The sequence below is a fragment of the Borostomias antarcticus genome (genome assembly GCF_949987555.1).
Source record: "Borostomias antarcticus genome assembly, chromosome: 5".
Taxonomy (NCBI): Eukaryota; Metazoa; Chordata; class Actinopteri; order Stomiiformes; family Stomiidae; genus Borostomias; species Borostomias antarcticus.
The window spans coordinates 6,164,503-6,186,678 of record NC_140238.1 but is presented as its reverse complement, the minus strand read 5'-3'; the positions used below and the strand labels follow the sequence as shown (position 1 = coordinate 6,186,678).

The 22,176-nt window shown below is 45.4% G+C and overlaps 1 protein-coding gene across 1 annotated transcript in view; it reads left to right on the top strand.

Annotated features, from left to right (window-relative positions):
- Positions 1-22,176, top strand: part of col12a1a (collagen, type XII, alpha 1a) — a gene marked incomplete at both ends in the record, with an annotated part of 62,929 nt that overhangs the window by 2,483 nt on the left and 38,270 nt on the right. The window contains 19 exon segments of the mRNA XM_084438402.1: positions 1,695-1,811; positions 2,038-2,181; positions 2,576-2,632; positions 3,914-4,177; positions 4,310-4,474; positions 4,694-4,867; positions 5,153-5,443; positions 5,722-6,324; positions 7,349-7,627; positions 7,881-8,156; positions 8,305-8,577; positions 14,844-15,113; positions 17,270-17,536; positions 17,913-18,105; positions 18,225-18,349; positions 20,393-20,542; positions 20,730-20,849; positions 21,276-21,440; positions 21,788-21,945. Of these exon segments, the coding sequence (XP_084294528.1) occupies positions 1,695-1,811; positions 2,038-2,181; positions 2,576-2,632; positions 3,914-4,177; positions 4,310-4,474; positions 4,694-4,867; positions 5,153-5,443; positions 5,722-6,324; positions 7,349-7,627; positions 7,881-8,156; positions 8,305-8,577; positions 14,844-15,113; positions 17,270-17,536; positions 17,913-18,105; positions 18,225-18,349; positions 20,393-20,542; positions 20,730-20,849; positions 21,276-21,440; positions 21,788-21,945 (4,091 nt within the window).

The window sequence follows — 22,176 nt, the reverse complement described above, 5'->3', positions numbered from 1 at the left end:
CACCTACTCCTACTGGGTTGAAAGTACATTTGTCGATTTTCATTGGACAAGCTCTCGCGGACACTTGAGGGGGAGCCTATCCGGGCCCCTTGAGTTGATGTGCCAGGTTGGTGATCCTCCAATCCAAGCTCTTTACATTTTTGGAGCTCAGGTTATATTTGTTGTCTTGCTGTGCATTCAGTGTGTCCTGAGCTGTGGCTTCCTCAGCGTGTATTTTAGAATGATATTCTTGCATCCCCACCCTCTTAAACAGCTTGCATGCGTCTACATGGCGAAGATATGCCATCTGTTGTCATGGACAGAAGTCCAGCCTTTTGCATGTACATTTGCACTATACTCTCATCGTCATCATCATCATCATCCTCATCATCATTATGGACCGGTGCCCATGATCCATACAGACTATGGAATTACAATTCAATCAAAATTAAATGACTAATTTGCTCTATGTGAAGCATATTTTAACTGATTCGCGACATGGATAAAGATGAACGGAATGTTAAATGTAGTATTGAGCACCTCACTACAATAGCTAGTGATTGTATTCTAAAACAGGCATACCACTTGGTCTTTCTTTTACAAACACTAGCTAGTAGTTACTTCACATTGCACATGTGGCAAACATGTACAAAATATTAACCCCTTCTCCTCTATCTTCACTCACATAGTGGTTTAATATCACTCAGATGTAGGTGGTGTCAAACACAGGTGAGGAAGAATATCATTTTAAAATATGTTTGTCATACCTCATGTGGTCCCAGTTGTACATGGAAACTTTCGTCCAATCCATCAAGTTGTTGCTTCAAACAACTTTCTCATGTACATTATGCATGACGCTGTGGCAACCAGTTCGATGTGGACACGTGTGTTGTTGCCAGACTGTTGCATCTGTTGTTGTTTTTGTTGTATTTCACATGTAATTATACATTATTTTTCTCTGTATCTCAACTGTCTTCTTATTAGGTTGTTTTAAGCAGTTTTCCATCCCTTCACTCCATCTTGTGCATTGTCTGCCAATGAAAAGAACGTACACAAAAGTCCACTGCGACTAATTGTGTATTCTTTTTGAAAGGTTTGCAATGGATGTGTGCCAATGAAGTATAAAAGTGAAAAAAAAACTATTTCTGTGTTGAAATATGTATATATACTTGGTATATATATCATATGGTGTTCAATTCTGTCAATGTTACCTGGCAAACTTTACTCCATTGTACAATCAATAACATGGGAATGAAACGGAATATAACGTTTTGTAGCTGAAATCACGTCCATTATGTGAAAGTTGGGGCATGTGTTATAATTGCACTGAGCATGTGTTGGATGGTTCACTTGATTTGCATTTTGGGGAAAGTTTGTGTGGAGTGTGTCTCCAACCTCTGGTGCTTGAGTTTGCTGACTGCGATCACCTTGGTCGTGCAACTCAAACAAATGTCATTTTGCTCCAAAATGGCTTCTCACACACTTTGTCAACGTTGTTGTGTGTTCCGTTTTTGTGTCACCTTCACCATGGATGTGGATTCCTCTTGTCCTCCCAACAACGAGCCTCTCAGCTTCAGTCATGAAGTGTTTGTTGTTGGGAAAAAAGTGAATGCTTGATAATGAATGTATCTCTTAAACACCTGATCAATATTTTGATATTGATACATGTTCTTTATGTGTGTATGAGTTAACTTTGGTTCTTGTCTCATTTACAGTGGAGCCTCCATCAGACTTGAAATTTAAAATTCTAAATGAGAACACAGTGCAAATGTCATGGAGAAAACCCTCGACTCCGGTAGAGGGCTACAGAGTACAAATTGTATCAAACGCAGGTCAGTGTCACTTCTTAAATGACTTTTCTAACTACGTGACAATCCTCAAGGTGGGCAAATGCTCACTGATATTCTGCGACTATTGCAATATACAGTAATGCAGTTATGGAGCAGCACAGAGATTCTCTGCTCAAACACTCCTCGATATTACACTGGATCCAGTTGTCTATTCTCACCAATGGCAGTCATATTGATCTAATCATGACTGATTCTCTCTGTCCATCAGATGAACCGGCCAGAGAGTTCAGCCTGTCGGCCACCACCACTAAGACCTCTATCACTGACCTCACTCCCGACCTGGACTACTCAGTTTCCATCAGTTCTTATCATGGCACAGAGGAGAGTATACACATCTTTGGACAGATAACCAGTAAGTGCACAAGAGGCTCATACTCATTGTTTGAATAAGCTGAACAGTTACAGTATATTTACTAAGTAGCTACAGTAAATTAATGAATGTAGGGAGTAATCATGTCTGTGTATTGACACTTGAATCATACTCTGTTTATAGCTAATGTACCAGTTGAAATGTGTTTGTATATACAATATATAATTCATTATATATTATATATAATTTTTTATATCACTTTGGTGAGGTTTTATGATGTGTTGAGTTCTTGCCTTTTTTCTCTTTGAAAAGCACACAGACACACACGCACACCTACAGTACACACCAACTGTACACACACACACACACACACACACACGCACACACACGCACAGAGGGTGCAACGATAAAGCTCGAAGCTTGTCTTGTGTTTCAGTCCAGTCCAGTAATACGAGTGGGACAGCCAGGAGGCCACAGACCTCAGATGCAATCAGTGAGTATGTTTACTATAGTGTCAGCTGCTCCTCACCGCTACACCGCTTCCCTTTACCACAGCTCAGCTGGTTCCATTTCTCTTTGTGTTTTTCCATAGACTTCCTTCATAATGATCTTTCCCCTGGAATCATTTGCTCAGAACTCTGTCCCTCCCCTGTGTCTATCCTTTGAGCTCGAGTTGTCACTGTGTGAACAGACAGGAGGTTCCGACAGTGGCTGGGAATGTACACATTAGTCCCCTAATTGAAACCAGTCTTCACATCAAAAATGGCATTGAGGCTCAGACAGACACAGGGTCCTGTTATGAATCACGGAGGGGGTGGGGGGATGGGTGTTTTTTCGCTCTCATAATCCGTGCAGAGCAATGACGTCACTGTCGTGCCAGCTCCACGCATGTCGGCCCCTTTAAATCCTGAAAGAAGTGGAAAGGATTACGACTCTTGTCCAGAAGTCCGATTTCACTAGCGTTCTGTGCCTGTCCTTTAGTCCACCCTGTGGAGTGACGAGAGGACACACACGGCCAACACCCCCCCCCCCCCCCCCCCCCCACACACACACACACACACACACAACGTATGCTTTGCATGGACATTGAACACAGAAGTCCAGATGCTCCTCGAAACTTTGGAGAACTGGGTTCTACCAAGTTATTTCTGGTGGAATAGCACCTCTTTCACAGCTGTGGTAATTGCAGAGCCGAACCCATAAGTCTTCATATTGGAAGACACAACTAAAAAAACATTCAATAGGCAAAAATAACAAGCTGTGTGGACTTGGAAGCACACAGGGATATAGAGTCAAATAGACGCAGGGGACTAAAGATTGAAGGCTGCCATAGAAGTTCTGCCAATTATTGTAATGGAGTCATCTTCAATGTTCCAGAGTCAGAGTGTTTTGTGATTTAAAGTCCACCAGAGTTTTAAAACATCCAACTCTACCACAGCAGTGAAAGCTTTGGTGATGAACTGGTCGGTTTTTGTGTCTGTTGGAATGATTATACCATACCATTTGGTATTGACGCATTCTGAATGACTTTCTCTTTGATGTCAAACATGTGTTATTGTTGACCGTCCAATGATCTTCTAATTTTTGCACCAAAAGGCACAACTTCTATTCTTTGGGTTAGTTTTCTTGACAGTTGACAGAATAAAGATCTTCCATTCAAGACTAGGCTTAATCTATGTCCTAAATGCTAGTTTGCTCTAGCTTACCATAACTGTACAGTGAATTACCTTCTCTCTCTCTCTCTCTCTCTCTCTCTCTCCATCCTCTTCTCCAGAGTGCTCGGTCAGCTCCATAGCAGACCTGGTCTTTCTGGTCGACGGTTCCTGGAGTGTGGGAAGGGAGAACTTCAAATACATCCGCAGCTTCATCGCTGCCTTGGCGGGCGCATTTGACATCGGCGAGGATAAGACCAGGGTGGGCGTGGTGCAATACAGCACAGACACGCGCACCGAGTTCCCCCTCAACCGCTTCCCCAAGCGAGGAGAGCTGCTGCGGGCCATCAACAACCTCCCCTACAAGGGAGGCAACACTATGACAGGCAGGAAACATTAAATGTCAGAATATATCCCAAGATTTGAGTTGCACTCCCTTTTCAGGTTTGGATCAAGTCGATTAGACAGTAAATTTTATATGTTAATGTAATATATTGGGCTGTTACTCTTGTCTCCAGGGGATGCCATGGATTACCTGGTGAAAAATATCTTCACGGAGGCAGCTGGAGCCAGGAAAAGTTTTCCAAAGGTAGCCGTGATCATCACAGACGGAAAATCACAAGACCCAGTGGAGGAGTACGCTAGAAGACTTCGGAACATCGGAGTGGAAATATTTGTCTTAGGTAGGTTTTATTGTTCCCCAAATGTTGTCCTCCCATGTGAAAATTTCTCTGTAACACTTGGTTTAAGTTTGTGTCGGAAACTATCCTTTCTTGGGTAACCACCAGATTTATTCCTAGACTGCGAAATATCCTTTGAAATGGAATTGTCTTGGAACGATCAAAACCAGAATCTGGATGATCCACGTTTAACATTTTTCTGGTGTGTTTGTCACTTTCCAGGCATCAAAGGAGCTGATGAGGATGAACTGAAGGAGATTGCCTCCACCCCTCACAACAAGCATGTGTTCAATGTTCCCAACTTTGACATGATCCAGCAGGTGCAGAAACAGCTCATTAATGAGGTGTGCTACGGAGTAGATGACCAACTCAGCTCTCTTGTGAGCGGAGAGGAAGGTAAGATGCTCTGCATACAATGGTTGACAAAAAGTTGAGGTGTTTATACAATTGTTGGAATTTGATTTGTGTCGGTTGCATTTCTTTGAGGGTAACACATTTTCATAGTTTTTCATACTTCGGCAGATGTATTGTGTCAAATGATGTTGCAGTTGTGATAGATATTTGTCATGTAACCAAGCGATAGCCAAATTGCTATATTATGAAAATGGAGGAAAGGTTAACCCCACTAAAACTACCTCCACCACCACCAACAACAGTCTGTATCTGCTCTCTCCTCCTCAGTGGTGGAGGCAGCCTCCAACCTGCAGGTGAGGGAGGTCTCCTCCAAGTCTATGAGGGTGACCTGGGACGCCTCCCCAGGGGAGATCACTGGCTACAAGCTGACTCTCATGCCAATGCTGGCAGGCATGAAGCGCCAGGAGCTGTACACGGGCCCCACCCAGACCTCAGTCAATGTTCGTGACCTCTCTCCCGAGACGGAATATGAGATCAGCCTATTCGCTCTGAAGGGCCTGATCCCCAGTGAGGCTGTAATGGCCATGGAGAAGACCCAGCCTATCAAGGTGTCACTAGGTGAGATGATGGTATCTCTCTTCTCACCTGTTTTTCATTCATTCATTCATTCATTCATTCATTCATTCATTCATTCATTCATTCATTCATTCATTCATTCATTCATTCATTCATTCATTCATTCATTCATCCATCAATTCTTCCATTCATTCATTTATTCATGTATTTATTTATTCATATTGCACTACTACTTGACACTAATCACAACAAATACCAGACCATTAACATAAATTCAGAGTAGTCTAATCGTCAACATATAATATCTGCTCTTTTCCCAGAATGCTCTTTGGGAGTGGACGTCCAAGCTGATGTTGTGCTGTTGGTAGACGGCTCCTACAGTATTGGATTACAAAACTTTGCCAAGGTCCGAGGCTTCCTTGAAGTCCTGGTCAATTCCTTCGACATTGGGCCCACCAAGATCCAGCTCAGCTTGGTCCAGTACAGCAGAGACACCTACACCGAGTTTGCCCTCAACACTCACCATGACCTCAGTGCAGTAGTCAAGGCCGTCCGGACCTTCCCCTACCGCGGTGGCTCCACCAACACCGGCAGGGCTATGAACTACGTCAGGGAGAAGATATTCATCTCTGCCCGTGGCTCCCGCGCTAATGTTCCCAGAGTCATGGTCCTCATCACTGATGGGAAGTCCTCGGACTCCTTCAAGGATGCAGCCACCAAACTGAGGAATGTAGACGTGGAGATATTCGCCGTGGGCGTTAAAGACGCAGTGAGGTCGGAGCTGGAGGCCATCGCCAATGAACCAGCAACGACACATGTGTACACGGTGGAGGACTTTGATGCCTTTGAGAGGATCTCCAAGGAGCTGACACAGTCTATCTGCCTTAGAATTGAGCAAGAGCTGCTCAACATCAAGAAGAGGAGTGAGTAGAACTTAAGTATTGTTTTTGAACCATGAGCGACCCAGAGTTTTTACTGCACTTGTTACATTTCCAGAAAAGAGCAATTGCCCTTGTCATGATCTGTATTGATAATCTGGAGTGATTCATGGTTATAGAAAAAGCCATGTCATCAAAACACATGATAACTGTTTGAAGTTAACTTTGCTGGCCCCATACACAGTATTGCAGCTCAGTTCTCCTCAGAGTCAGCAGCCAAGTAGCCTACATCCAACTTTAGTATGAAGCATATTGAGTCACCTGACATTCGGAATCAATGAAAGGGAAATTCACAAGATACAAAGGCAAGGTTATCCAAATTGTAAGCATTTCTCATTTCCTTTGCTCAAGCCTTTGACTGGTCAAACCCACACAAGCAAACCATTCATTGTTTTAACTCAATCTAACTGTATGTACAAGAGAACCATATGCTTTGTTCCCTGGAGAGCCTGGCTTCTGGCATTTCTTATCGTTTCGTTCTTATCGTACTGTTTCTTGAAACATTATAGCAACTGGAACATTCTATTGTTATTTTAATCTAATTATAATGCTCATTCAAAGGCCATTGATCTCTGAAAGACGGCAGAACTGGAGTTACTTTTCAACACCCACGGTAGCATGACATCATGTTCCCTGCTGTATGATATTGAAAATGACCCCTTCAATCCCCAAAACACAGAGCAATTAGAGAGAGGGAAGGGTTGGCAACTTTCATATATGTCAATGTGCTGAGACCCACTCAGCTGAATACATATTTCTACACAGAGCCCCTTCAGTCAGGCCACTAGTGCAGGAGAAATGATCGTTGTGAGAATATGAATGGATATTGAAATAGTACTCTTTAGCTTAGTTGTACATTATTTGAATGTAAAGATGCATTGTTATTTTGCATGGTACGATAAGACAATTAACATTTAGGCTTCAGTATCATTTCAAACCGTGGTAGTGACAATGGCATGATAGAAAACATAAACCAAACATCTGTTTGCCTTTTTATTTACCTCCTCAGATCTGCTCGCACCTAAAGATCTCCAGTTCTCCGAGGTGACCTCCAGAAGTTTCCGTGCCACCTGGGCCACCGACGCCGCCGACGTCTTGTCCTACCTGGTGCGTTTCCGCAAGGCCGAGGACGTGACCGAGGACTATGTCTCCATGGCGGTTTCCGGTGACACAACCACCACCATCCTGCCCCACCTCACCCCGCTCACCACCTATGAGGTCAACGTGTTTGCCCAGTACGATAAAGGAGACAGCTTCCCCCTGACAGGGGAAGAGACCACATTGGAAGGTAAGGGGTTAAAGACACAGAGACCTAAGTGTAATAAAGTGTTAATAGATACTGTTATTCTTTTGTTTATCTCAACAGACTGCATGACTTCTATTCATCATACCCCTCTGACGTGCATAGTCAATCATGTACAACGATTATATGTATAGTCAACGCTAAAGCCACTATCTCCAGACTTCACAACCAAACCTCAACAGAGTAGCTACAAAGTAAAATTTGGCAAGTCACCATTTGAAATACTTCTCTGTTCTAGAACAAGGAGCCGTACGAAACCTACGGGTATCCGAAGAGACCACAAATAGTTTCCGTGTGTCATGGGAGGCGGCGCCGGGGACGGTGATCCGCTACCGTCTGTTCTACGTGCCGGTGTCCGGAGGTGCGGAAAGGCTGGAGGCCCAGACCGTTGGTCCCGAGACCACTATTGTTCTCCAGGAGCTGTTCCCTCTCACCACCTACCGGGTGTCTGTCTCTGCTGAGTACTCCACTGGCCTGGGAGATGAGATGCACGTGGATGGAACCACCAAGGAAGGTCAGTGAACACTCTCTCTACACAATGTATTAGAGTAGTTTTAAAAGATGCACTAGCCAAAATCCATTACATCCAAACATTTTCAGTCCAGTACTATCTGAAAAGCTGTTAGCACTGGTTCACCCAAGTCCACCCTCTTTCCCCTTAGTCCGCGGCTCTCCAAGGGACCTCCGGGTCTTCAACGAGACCGTGTCCACCATGAGACTGTCATGGCAGGCCGCTCCCGGGAACGTCCTCCAGTATCGCATTGCCTTCAAACCGGCCGATGGTGGAGAGAGGAAGGAGATTGCCGTGAAGGGAGACACTACCGTGGCCCTGCTCAAGAACCTCGAGCCCTCCACCGAATATGAGCTGTTTGTCAGCGCCCGCTACGCCTCAGGCGTCGGAGACCCCCTTCTGGGCACAGGAACCACCTTGGAAGGTAGGGGTCTTTTGTGTAATGTCTGCTTTCAAGTTTCTCTGCATGGTGTGCGGTGTCTTTGATTGCTAACTAATGTGGGAGGGACTGTGAAGTATGGCCTGGGGCCATGGACTGCTGCTGTGTTAACAACTGCATTGTATTGAGCTTCCTGTTGGAGACTGAAGGCCACAGCAGTAACTTGTGGAATGTTAAGAAGAAAGCCCTGCTTCTGACAATGCATTTATTTTGTCAAGATATAATGCCCTGCCTTGTCGCAAATAGTATTGTTTAAGATCTAAACCTGATGTCTGTTATGGTTTATCTAAGGCTCATTAGTCTTTAGAACATTGGTTCAATATCTAAGAGGTCTTTGGTAAGAGAACCTTGGAATGTGGATCTTTATGTAATTCCTGTGGACACACACAGACAGACCACAGGCTAGCTAAGCTAACCTACCTACCGCCCATGAAGCTGTGAGAGATGGAAATGGGTGGGGCGACTCTCGTAAACCCTGAAAATCTCCTGGAACGGACTGGAACAGACCCACATGCCAGTCTAGCTCCATTTGTATACACTCCACCTAGCCTAGTCTGGGACATATGATTGATTTGAAATTGGTTTATATGACACATGGGGGAGTTTTATAACGGTTGTCAGATGTTGGTTTGACAGTTTGTAAATTGATGAGCGTCAGCAATGATACCGATCAGCAGCTGCTATAGCTCTATCTGCTCTTGTTCTTTGGTCTACAGCCAAAGAGCTATAAAGACGATCGAAATATCTTCTATTGTGCATCCTCAAGATGCTAAATCAGCTGAAATGTTCCAAATGCTCCAAATCTATTGTGGTCTTCACCACTGTCTTTGGTCCCAAGGAAAGCGTTCTAGAGAATGGATCTATCATTAACAGGACAAACTCTCTGCTGAAGCGGAACCCCATGGGGGACATCTGTTTCTGCCGCAGGCGTTTACAATAGCTAACTGTCGCGGCAGGCCACCGCCGGAGGAGGAGGGCAGTCAGGAGGTTACGGCCAGGGGTCACCCCAGGGGTCGTGGGGGCTCTGGCTCCGGGGCGCCCAACAACAACAAAGCCACCGTAACCTTCCGCACCTCGGCCTCCCCCTTCAATTAGTTCCCCTCGTGGCAGCCAAATCAGAGGTCGGGAGTGCTTTATGACATCAGAGGTGTTCCCCTCCACAGGCTTCTTTGATCCGGGTGGGGAGGCTTGATACTTAGACCAGGATTGGAGTTGGACACACAAGAGGGCTGTATTCTGGTCTCTTAAATGAAAGGGTCAGCCTGAGTGGGGTTGGAGGTCATTTGCTTGGGCTATGAAGATAAGTAATTGTTGTCATCAGGGTAATGATTGACCAGGATTGACTGACTGCCGCCTACTTGGCCAGGTCACCCTTGTAAACCCTTTTTCTGGTGATATAAAGGTTATAAATAAAGATGGTGAAATGAGTGGCGTCTGTTACATTTTAAGTAAGTAACAGACTGAAGGATGTGGTGATAAAGCTGAAAATAAACATTAAAAAAAACATGAACATAAAATAAAAACATAAAAATAAACATAATACTTTGCCATATGGATGAGCTAGTTCTGGATTTTGAGCTGAACTGTCTTTATACTGCGTTATGACCTGAACTCAACCATTATACTATATGTGTCACCTCCCCCATTCCAAGCCCACAACCAACGCAGGTTGTAGATGCCAAACAGTCTCCTCAGAGGCAGTCTGAGCCCACCAGCACATCAAAGTTATGCTGCTCACCATTTTAGGTGAAGAATGGAGGCTTTGTTTTTCAGTGACACTTCCTTCTGGTCCTGGTTCTTTGGCACTGGTTGTGGCACTAACACTAACTAGATTGGACGTTTATAACAGACAGCAGGGACATATGCAACAGAGTGAATCTTGACGTTGTCTCTCACACTGGGGGTTGATGGAGAGATGTTCTATAATTTGACCATTTTGGGTTCACAAGGTTAACCATGTGCAGGTTTGCTCCATAACTGTTGGAAATCCTGGGTATATTTCATAGCATTTCTTTGGCACTGTCATTTAACTCCTACCCTCTTGAAGAAAAACGACTTGCTTTGTAGATCACTGGTCTGGCTTTGCAGTTACAAAGTTGCATTGCAGTTACAGTATAAAGTTGCCAGGATATGGTTCTGTTGAGTCATGAGCCATTGACTCCCACAGTCTCTCTGGACTTCATGATAAAGCACTTTGTCTTGGTAGCTTCATTAACATAGCATGACGACAAGTGAGCTAAACACTGCTCTCATTGTTTTTGGTGTTGGTGCCTCCAGCTGTGAGACCTCTGTCGGGGTTAGCTATAGCCGCTGTGGGTGTGGACAGAGTCAATATGCAGTAAAAGCAGAAATTACAAATAGTTGGATTCAATAACACCACATTGCTGAAAGTGGCTAGTTGCCATTGTTATCCTGTTGTATATCCTGCCAACCAGCGTTGTGTCCACTTTCAATTGGCATGACCAATGGAATTAACTCACTAACTATCTGGCTAATTGCTGACACGCATATCCCAAATGTGAACGTGAAAAAACAATAATGGCGAGAATAATGTATTTAAAAGGGAGAGTCTGTCCCAACATGTGGAAGGTGTTACCTAGGAAAAACTTCAAAGTAGGGCAAGCTGACTGCCTCCTACTCTAGAGAACTGGCTGTTCACCTTCTCAGGGAAGGAGTCAGAGAGGACTAGCAGAGAACTCATATCACAACAGTATAAATTAAGACATTAACTTTAAATTAATTTAATTTGGGTTATAGTTTCCATACAGCATCTGTACAGTCAAGCCAGAAGTCTGCACTCCCCTTTCACCTTCTCTACATTTTATTACGCTACAGACGTATTGTACAATAGATTGAGTTTATTGTTTGCCTCAAACATACGGTAAATGGACTGCATTTATCTCGCGCTTTTATCCAAAGCGCTTTACAATAGCCTCTCATTCACCTATTCACACACCAATGGCGGCAGCTGCCATGCAAGGTGCTAGCCTACTCATTGGGAGGAATTTGGGGTTCAGTTCTTGCTCACGGACGCTTCAACATGTGGAACCGCCAACCCTATGATCATTTGACGGCCCGCTCCACCACTGAGCCACAGCCGCCCCATCTACACACATATACTGTACACACAATAGCCAGTAATGACAAAGTGAAAACATGTTTTTAGAAAATATGCAATTATTTTACTGACAAAAATAGGTTATTTAGGGTAAACATATCTGTACACACCCTTAGCCTTATACATGGTGGATGCACCTTTGGCAGAGATTATTTTTTCAAGGTGTCTTGGGAAAGAAGCTACAAGCTTGGCATACTTGTTTCTAGAGATTTTTGCCCATTCCTCCATCAGGTTGGATGGGGAGTGTCGGTACACAGCCATTTTCAGGTATTTCCACAGATTGGATTCAGGTCTGGGCTCTGGCTGCGCCGCTCAAGAACATTCATAGACTTTCTCTGATGCCACTCCTTTGTTCTCTTGGCTGTGTTCTTCAGGTTATGGTCATGTTAGAAGGTAAACCTTCGGTTCAGAGGTTCAGAGCGCCCTGGAGCAGGTTTTCTTCAAGGATCTTGGTGTACTTAGCTGCATTCATCTTTCCCTCTATTAGGACTAGTCGCCCTGTTCCCGCTGCTGAAAAACATCTCCACATCATGATGCTGCCACCGCCATGCTTCACTGTACAGTAGGAATGGTATTAGCCCGGTGATGAGCGGTGCCTTGTTTCCTCCAAACGTGACGCTTGGTATTCAGGCCAAAAAGTACAATTTTGGTTTCATCAGACCAATGAATCTTGATTCTCATGGTTTGAGAGTCCTCTAGGTGTCTTTTGGCAAACGCCAAGTGGGCTGTCATGTGCCTTTTACTAAGGAGTGGCTTCCGTCTGGCCACTCTACCATAAAGGCCTGATTGGCGGAGTGCTGCCTGGATGGTTGATCTTCTGAAAGGTTCTCCTATCTCCACAAGGATATGCTGGAGCTCTGTCAGATTAACCCTCGGGCTCTTGCTCAAGTCTCTGGCTAAGAACCAGCTTCCCGATTGCTTAGTTTGGCCGGGCAGCCAGGTCTAGGAAGATTCTTGGTGGTTCCAAACGTCTTCCATTTATGAATGATGGTGGCCACTGTGCTCTTTGGGACCTGTAAAGCTACAGACATTTTTCTGTACCCTTCTCCAGATTTATGCCTTAACACAATCCTGTTTCTGAGGTCTGCAGATAATTCCTTTGACCCCATGGCTTGGAGTTGACACTGACATGCACTGTCAACTGTGGGACCTTATATAGGCAGGTGTTGGCAATCCCCAATCATGTCCAATCAATTGCATTTACCACTGGTAGACTCCAGTTAAGTCTGTCCGTAATCCGTAATTGGGATCCATTCCAAAATTTAATGGGTTCTATGTACACCTTTACACCGAGTTTCATGAAAATCGGTGCAGTAGTTTTTGCGCAATCCTGCTAACAGACGTATGTACGATATACGGACGGACAGACGGCCACACGCCACCGAAAACATTACCTCTCGCCCTGCCCTGTTGCTGGGTCAGAGGTTACAACAACAACAACAACAACAGTCATCTAAAGTGACAAGTGTTGTGTTGAGTCTGAGAATGGAATGGTGGAGGGGGTATCAGGCACTGTTGGACAATCTGATGGCTGTTGGCACAAAGGAGCGCCTGAACTGATCCTTTTTGTACCTGGGAAGGATGAGCCAGTGACTGAAGGTGCTCCCCATTTGCCATAGCTCATCATAGTGGGAGTGAGAAGGGGTTGTCCTACTTTGCCGCGGGCATTTAACAATAAATTCAAAATGGCCGCTGATGTCGTGTGTGCTCCATGTGTTTCATGTGCGTTACTCCTTCAGCTCTTGGACCGGGTCCTGCTGCTCATAGTAAGGATGAAAAAGTGGGCCATCGTCTGCAAAAGTCATCATCATGTGATCCAGTCCCCCTTGAGCAGAGCTGGGAAAGGGGAAAGTCAGTCAGTCAGTCATCGACACACTAGCTACCTTGGATGGAGTTGAGTTGGCATCCTTGAGACACACATTCTCCTTGACAGGACCTCCACAATCTGGAATTGTCCACTAATCCCTTGTTGAATTCATTACTCTTTTAGTATCTGAAGGTACTTTCTCTCATTGTGCAACCTGCACTCCTGCAATCATAATAGAAGTTTATTCATCTACAAGCTTTTGGAACAGAGATGATACTGCTGTTCTTAACCACACCATTGGTAAATAATAATAAATAATACCATTGCTAATTGCACTTAAGATAACAGGTGGATTATATCTGTAAGAATTAATTTAAGGATATCTCATTTCATTTCAGTGCTAATGTTTTCTTGTTGTAGTTATCATTTTAGTCTGGCTAAAGGCGAGTTTTATGATCTGCCATTGGTAGATTCTTCAAGCTTCACTCCACATCTAAGACCATGTGTATGCAATGGTAGTCCTGCTTGGTAACTGCTGGCATAGGTACAGTATGTGGGATCTAGACCAGGCCCATCCCGGAGGTTGCGTGTGAGAGGGCTGGAGGAGGTGGTCTCCACCTGGGGTGAGTGCAGGACCTCTGCATAGCCAGACAGGTTTACTAGCAGGCTGCCAATGGCCACCCGAAAACCATCTCCAGTTGATTCGCTGTCGGCTGTTAACTATCTGGGATTGCTCCTCTGAAAAAAAAGGAAGAGAGTTACAGAGAGATGGAGGGATTGAGAGAAAGAGAGAGAGAGAGATTTAGCTTGGTTTCTAATAAGAGAGGGAATATATATATATATATATATAGAGAGAGAGAGAGAGGGAGAGAGAGAAAAAACATCTGCAATTGTAGCAACACTCGTGGATCATGTTCCTTCTGTTTTTCAATGGAAAATGAAAGAGACTGTGAGACTTGAGGAATGACAGATTTCACAGAGCTTTTTCCAGGGGTCTTCGATTATGAACAAAGTAAATTGCCCCCTTCAAAAAGCCTGGGGGGCTAAATGCAGACAGATAGATTATTGATGGTGGTTTATTGCTACACCAAGTTATTATCCATCTTCGATACACAGTCTGGTAAAACACTTCGCCAGACTTCCTTGTCATACCACGGATGTCAGCACACCATCTACTGCAGACGAATGACCAGACCTTCAAGCGCAACAAAAAAAACATGTGCTTTCCGTTTATAAAGTCTAATATACAATACGTATCCATCATGATACTGTAGAACTGTTTCTAGCTTCCAAAATCAAGCTCTGCCCCCTTCTCCCCCTCCACAGTTCTGGGGTCTCCCAAAGACCTGGTGACTAAGGACGTCACAGACACCAGTTTCGCCGTGTCCTGGACAGCGGCGCTGGGCAACGTGCGCCATTACCGGCTGAGGTGGAAGTCCCTGTTCATGGAGGAGGAAGGGGAGAAGACGGTGGCTGCGGACGTGACGGCCACGGTCCTGGAGGGCCTCACCCCGGAGACGCGCTACCAGGTCTCGGTCTTCGCGGGCTACGGCAGGGGAGAGGGGGAGCCACTGGTGGGGGAGGAGACCACAGATGGTAAGTCGCTCTGGCTCCCCTAATGCTTCCACCAGGAGCACCTTTTTTTGATACTCTGGGACCGCTTTTTTTCTCCGTCTCTCTCTCATTTGTATCTCGCTGTCGACTGGTCTCTCTCTCTCTCTCTCTCCCTCTCTCTCTCTCTCTCTTCCTCTCTCCCTCTCTCTCTCTCTCTCTCTCTATCTCTCCCTCTCTCTCTCTCTCTCTCTCTCTCTCTCTCCCTCTCTCTCTCTCTCTCCCTCTCTCTCTCTCCCCCCTTATTTCTCCCCCTGCTGTTATCATACAATCTCTGTACCTTTCTCTCCTTTCCCACCCCTCCCCTTTCGCCCTCGTCTCTCCCTCTCCCATCTCTCCTTCTTGCTCTGTTTCTCTCTTTTCCCTCTCCTTACTTCCTCACTAGCCCTCACCATCTCCCCCTCTCTGCCCCTCTCCCTACCCCCCCCCCCCCACACCCCCCTCCTTTTCAGTGCCTGAAAAGATGGTTTTCTGGGCTCTTCGTCCCCGGGTTACCTCAGAGCTGGAAAAGGAATATACCTGTAGATGTAGGATATAAAAAGTCATCATGAGCTCATATAGTTCTATCTAGTTCTTGATATTAACGAAACTGAGGACATATAATGTACTACTAGAGAACCTGGGAAGAATAAGATGGATGTTTTATTGACCTCTGAGAATAGGTAATATTTGTCTATTTATGGTTGGAGTTCTACAGTGCAATGGAATTTCAGTGTAGGCATTACATCCCCCAAAATACATCCCAGGAATAAAGCTTTTCATATCCCCATTAAGCCATAAATAGAACGCAGGCAAGTTAAGGAAAGTTCATGAAACGAGTTCAAGTCTATATGTGACCCTGTGGGGACTGACATGGGTTTTGGAGCTATGCCGGAAACTAATGGTTTTAAAGGCTTCAAACTCAAGCTCCATTTTTGGGGTATGATGTGGAAAAAGGGACCTGTGGTGACAGTTACAGCTCATTCTTTGAGTTTGGAGATAACCTCATGGCTTCCGGCATTCACCTGATCGTGTCTGAAAGGTTGCCTAGATGCTTTTGTAATCAGTGTGGTGACATGTGTACATGTCTGTCTGTGTGTACATGCGTGTACTGTATACAGTATATGCACATGCACAAGCATTTGTAATCAGCTTGTGTGCGTGTGTGTGTGTACACACGAATGTGTGAATGTGTGTTATGTATAAACATGATGTAACACAGCACACCTGCATCCATTTACCAGGGGAGATGCAGGACAAAGATAGACACTGGTGTTTCCCCTCAAAGTCCTCATGCTCTCTGGGCTGAGAGAAAAGCTCATTGCCGGGAAAAACTCGATCAAGGAATTTATCTCTCGGCTAGCGAGACATGTGCTAATGGAAAAATATGTCTATGTTTTTTTTGTTTTTGGTTTATTGATTCTGGCAAGCATGGCAGGTTCAATTTAGACTGAAAACAATCTCAAAGGCACCCATTGGACTCGTATGGTTAATACCCGCGGTGGTCACTATACCCGTGTGTTCCGCCTCACAACCGCAGTCTCCCGTCAATTTACTGAACAGGTCCGTTTAGGTCTCGGGCCACATGCTGCAAAAAAACTTGGACGCACTACTTTTTTCCGTCCATAAAAAACCCTTCCTCTGAAAAATCCTCTCTCTGAAGTCGAGCTGCCTGAATACTTTCCCCCAGCTCATTTGGTGAGCTTCAGACAATTCACACTTGTCCTTCCCACAGTGAAAACACACCAGGGTCGCGCTGTGGAAAAGGGAGCATAGTGAGTAGGTTCAAAAATCTAGTGTGCCTTGGTTTTAGAATCGATCATCACCTTCATGACACGCCCGATCTGGTAAAAGTTTAGTCTGGTCAGTGTCTGGGTTTAGGGGAATGGGGGGGATCAGACAATGTTTGGGTGGGTTTGTGTTCGCAAGCGTATGGAAACTGAGCCAATACCTCAGTGAGAGCCCCTGAGGTAGCCGACCGTGTCTGTGTTTAGATTGGCCACCAGGAGCAGAGGTATCGTGCACTGGAAACCTAGCAGGGAAGTTGGCTCCGATTCCAGTTCCAAAAACTCACCCCGGCCCCATCCATCAATCCATCGAAATCTTTAATGTCCAACACTCCCTCCTTTCTTCTCTCCCTCCATTCTTGCCGCGCCCGCCAGTCTCCGCCGCCACCAGGGTCCTGGTCGTCTCCGAGGAGACGGAGAAGAGCATGAAAGTCGAGTGGCAGCCGGCGCCCGGTAACGTTCTCAACTACCGGGTGACCTACAAGCCGGTGGGAGCGGGGCGCCAGCTGGCTACCAAGGTGCCCGGCGGCACCAGCACTACCGTGCTGAGGAAGCTGCAGCCCCTCACCACCTACGACATCACCGTGGTGCCCGTTTACCGGCACGGAGAAGGAAAAGCAAGGCAAGGACTAGGAACCACACGTACGTTGGTATACTTCACCACATCTGAACTGTGCTCTCTGTTGGGGGTGTGCTGTGCGGGCTACAGTAGTTAGCTGGTTAGTGCATGGTTAGCTGGTGGCGGGTTATTGTTGGGGGTTATCCTAAGTAATACATCGCATCCTAAACAGATCCATGCATTAACTTCATGTACAAGGAACAATAGGTTTTTGCTTGGTATTCACTTACACTTGCACCATTCTGGAATGTTCTTGATTGTGCTGTGTTCAACCTTTCACGATTATGTGGCTGGTATTGAGTTTTAGACTTCAGATATGACAAGTGTATAAAACCCTCTTAGCAAAACATACGCACGCCATTCTAAGTTATATGAATGTGCTCCTCTATCCCCCTCCAGTGTCAAAGTACAAAGGTCCCAGGAACCTGCAGACCTCAGAGCCCTCCAAGACTAGCTTCAGAGTGTCCTGGGACCCAGCTCCTGGTGATGTCAAGGGCTACAAGGTCACCTTCCACCCCCTAGGCAGTGACATAGACCTGGGAGAGCTCCTGGTAGGACCCTACGACAACACCGTGGTGCTTGAGGAACTAAGGTATGGCCGATCCCAAACCTTGACCCGACTGATTATGAGCAATCTTTCACATCTAATGACGATTGACATTCACGGTTTTGAGGTGAATGATGTGAAACGGAGCTTGGTGTATTTCACAGGTCCGGCACTGAGTACACAGTGAGTGTGTTTGGAATGTTCGACGGCGGAGAGAGTATGCCATTGGCGGGAGAGGAGACGACCACCCTCTCAGACGCCCCCGAGCCGCCTCCTTACGAGGCCTCAGGTAACGCCTCTTCTTAATGAGTAGGAGGAAACCAAAAACAAGCTGGAATTTCGCTAGGCAGGAACTAAAGCTAAAAAGCAGATTTTCACCTCGAAAGGCTCCAACACCAATGACCAATAGAGCGGTAACTCGCTGACAAGTCTCATCACTCTTATATGTTTTGTCTTAGGCAGCACTACTCAAAGTGTGGAACGTATATCACAGTCACTGTAGATTTTTTATTTTTTATTTAAAAAAATAAGTTTAAGTTTAAGTTTTATTCAGGAAAATATGTCCTAATCCCTCGAACCATGAAAACAGACGAGTGGCCCTAAATGCCTTTCCTCAAAGCTAATTGTCTCACGAAATAACAGATGTAACGACTATTCCACCTGTCGGCTTTTCTCTGATCTCTCTCTCCGTGACTTTGTTAATTGTGTCACTTTGGGTTCCCTCTTTTTTTGGGGTCCGGCGGCGAGAGCAGAACAGAATTTTTTTTATTTTTTTAAATCTATAATCTGTTTGCAATTATACACATTTCACAACTTTGTGAGTGTGCGCCTGCAGGGCAGTATGTTTGAGGTGTGAGGAAATGTACTGTGTTTGATAGAAACCAACAGAGGCCTGTTTGACCTCTCAGCTGCCAGATCCCTAATAAGAGGCAGGGGGGGCGGAGGCCAAGACATAGACCAGCTTTAAATAGTAGTTGAAATTCTTCCAAATAATGAAGCTCTGAGGAAATAGAACCAACTGAACAGTTGTTGGTGCAAACTCCACACATCTGGCTCGCATACAGGCTTCATCTCAAAAGTATTTAAGACGATTTCAAACTATTACTTTTTGGTGCAGCTGTGAAACAGACTCCCCACTAGTGCTAATGTAAATGTACTGCTCCCTGCTTGACCCCATAGTCCTGTGGACCAGTCTTTTCCTTGTTTCTCACCATTTTTACATCCTTCAATATTTTACACCAGTAATAATGATCGTTTTATTACCTCATATATGCATATGCAACTGTGCTCTTCCTGTAAATAAAATATAATCTTCAGTTGAGAGACGGGTAAATACTCTAGCAAATCTTCAGTGTAAAACGTGGGATTAACACAACGCCATTAACACACATTTATTTATACGCCGGAATGCACATTACAGAAGAACAAACATCTGGCGCGACGGATAAATCCTTCCCCCGTCCTAGTATCAGACGATAGCCCCGCGATAACTTTCTTTATTATGACAGTGGAACTGGAGCAGACCGGACTGCAGTGGAGTGGATAGACCCGACCTTAGCTGGCACATGCTCCACCCGGTCGTTAAGGGGAAGGGTGATGGTGGAGGGGGGGGGGGGGGGAGGGGGGTCGACCCAGAAAGTTAGTAAATCAAAGTTCATGTAACCTGTTTTCAATTGCAGACAGTGGTGGCAGGTTGGCCGCGGGGTGCAGCATCTGCATCCCGTAGCCTAGAGCCGCTGCCGCTGCGGACCAGAGGCCTCTCCTTTTCATCACGCAGGTGTCTGGAAAACCAAGTGCGAGCCATGAGCTGCTGTGGAATGCACAGTAACTCACGCAGAGGAGACCCCTCGTATATCAAGTCTCAGACGGGCCGTCCTCTTGTTCAACTCCTGGGACGTGGGCCTGCGAGAGGCTCGTGAGCAACAGGAACAGGAGAAAAGAGATAGAAACGGCCTAGATGGCGGAAGACAAGCGATAATAATGACGCCGGGAAATGAAACGTCCTCCTGTACAATTATAAATGGTGGAAAAGAAGAATGGAACGTGTGTTATTGCTTGCTTGTAAAATGGATGTATTTGCTCTGCAGTTTTGGGGAAAAAGTGTGTGTTTTGAAATGTCATGGAGTGCACTGTTGAAGACGTCACATCCAATGTTGACAGTGTTAAATCTTCACCCTCTTCCTTTCCTTCTCCTTCATTCACATCCCTCCCATTGAACACCTCTGAATCATCACACCACCACGTCTTACTACAACTTTAACCTGTATCACAATCGGTTGGCCTATGGTTATGCTATGGTCGGTTTCTAACCTTTCACCTTTTCACCTCCCAGATGTGCGATGTAAGACTAAGGCCCAGGCTGACATTGTCCTCTTGGTGGACGGCTCCTGGAGTATCGGTCGTCTGAACTTCAAGACCATCCGTTCCTTCATCGCCCGGATGGTTGGAGTCTTTGACATTGGCCCGGACAGGGTCCAGATCGGTGGGTTTCTACCGTAGATAGATTCCAAGTCAATGGTCGATAAGTCATACCGAGCCTTATGGACCACATATAAGGTACTATAGGTCATACATTGCAGTGTCCTAAGGGAATGCGTAAAGTAATATGGTGTTGCATTGTAACATTATCATAATTACCGTGTGTGTGTGTGTGTGTGTGTTTTGTCCAGGTCTGGCCCAGTACAGTGGTGACCCCAGGACAGAGTGGCACCTGAACACCCACAAATCCCGGCTCGCTCTACTGGAGGCAGTGGGCAACCTGCCCTACAAGGGAGGCAACACCCTGACAGGTATTAACCTCAAATGTGCTTCTCGTTGCAATTGTTTGCCATCTCTAACATTTTTCTACAATGTACCATGTCTTCCTCACTTGCAGACAAACTGTAATGGGACAACGTCTCGGTACGCACAGACCTTTCGGTGAACCGGAAGAAGGTCTGTGTACCAAAATGTCCCATTAAGGTTTGTCTGCAAGTGAGGAAGACAGTGTGCAGTGCTGTTTGTTGTATTACTGTTGGCCCTTGGCTTTCTCCTACACACCTGTCAATTTACAGGTGTGCAAAAGGCTTTTTCCTTGTATCTACATACTATCTACTATCTTCAGTCACACAAGTAATCATTCCACCTGGAACAATAGCACATCAAAGCCAGAATCATGATCATAATAATCTGAAGTATAATTTCATTATTAACGAACATTTGCTTCCACATTGTAGGTCTGGCTCTGAATTACCTTCTCCAGAACAACTTCAAATCCAATGTCGGGATGCGAGAGAAGTCCCGCAGGATCGGTGTGTTGGTCACTGACGGCAAGTCCCAAGACGACATCATTGTCAACTCTCAAGGCCTACGTGACCAGGGGATTGAGCTGTACGCCATCGGTAGGTCTTATAACCCTTCACCATTCTATCCTCCCTATCTCCCTTGTGAAAAATCTCAGGCTTACTTTATGGAATTTGAAATGACACTGGCAGATTCTGCTTCAGTAATGGCATTAAATACTCTTGCAGTTGTGTGGATGCCTTGAAATAGTATCAATACTTGAAGTGCGGTTTGTGACTCGCCCTTACAGTATATCTATCCAAATACGTTTTGCCTGTTCATCTCTTATATTTCGCGTGATATTTCTGATGTCACCAACTCTAAATACAATCTCCACTTCGCTCCACAATCTCCACTTCTAGTACAACTGATGTGACTGCTCTTCCTCGATGTCGTGGCTTCACAGGTGTGAAGAACGCCGACGAGAACGAGCTGAGGTCCATTGCCTCGGACCCGGATGAGATCCACATGTACAATGTGGCCGACTTCTCCTTCCTGCTGGACATAGTGGACGATCTGACAGACAACCTGTGTAACAGCGTGAAGGGACCAGGTATGGAGCTTTGTGTGTTTACAGCATACAGGACCCACACGAGACTGACCATAATAATGTACAGACAGGACAGAGAAGAGGAAGAAATGATCAGCCATAACAGATGTATATTTTACTCCATGGTACAGCATACTGATTGCAAATCATATGAAACTTTCAACATATTAAATTATCTTGATCTCAGATCCATGGATAGAAGACCAGTGCAGATTAGGACTCATTTTAACCTCAGTGAACATCTA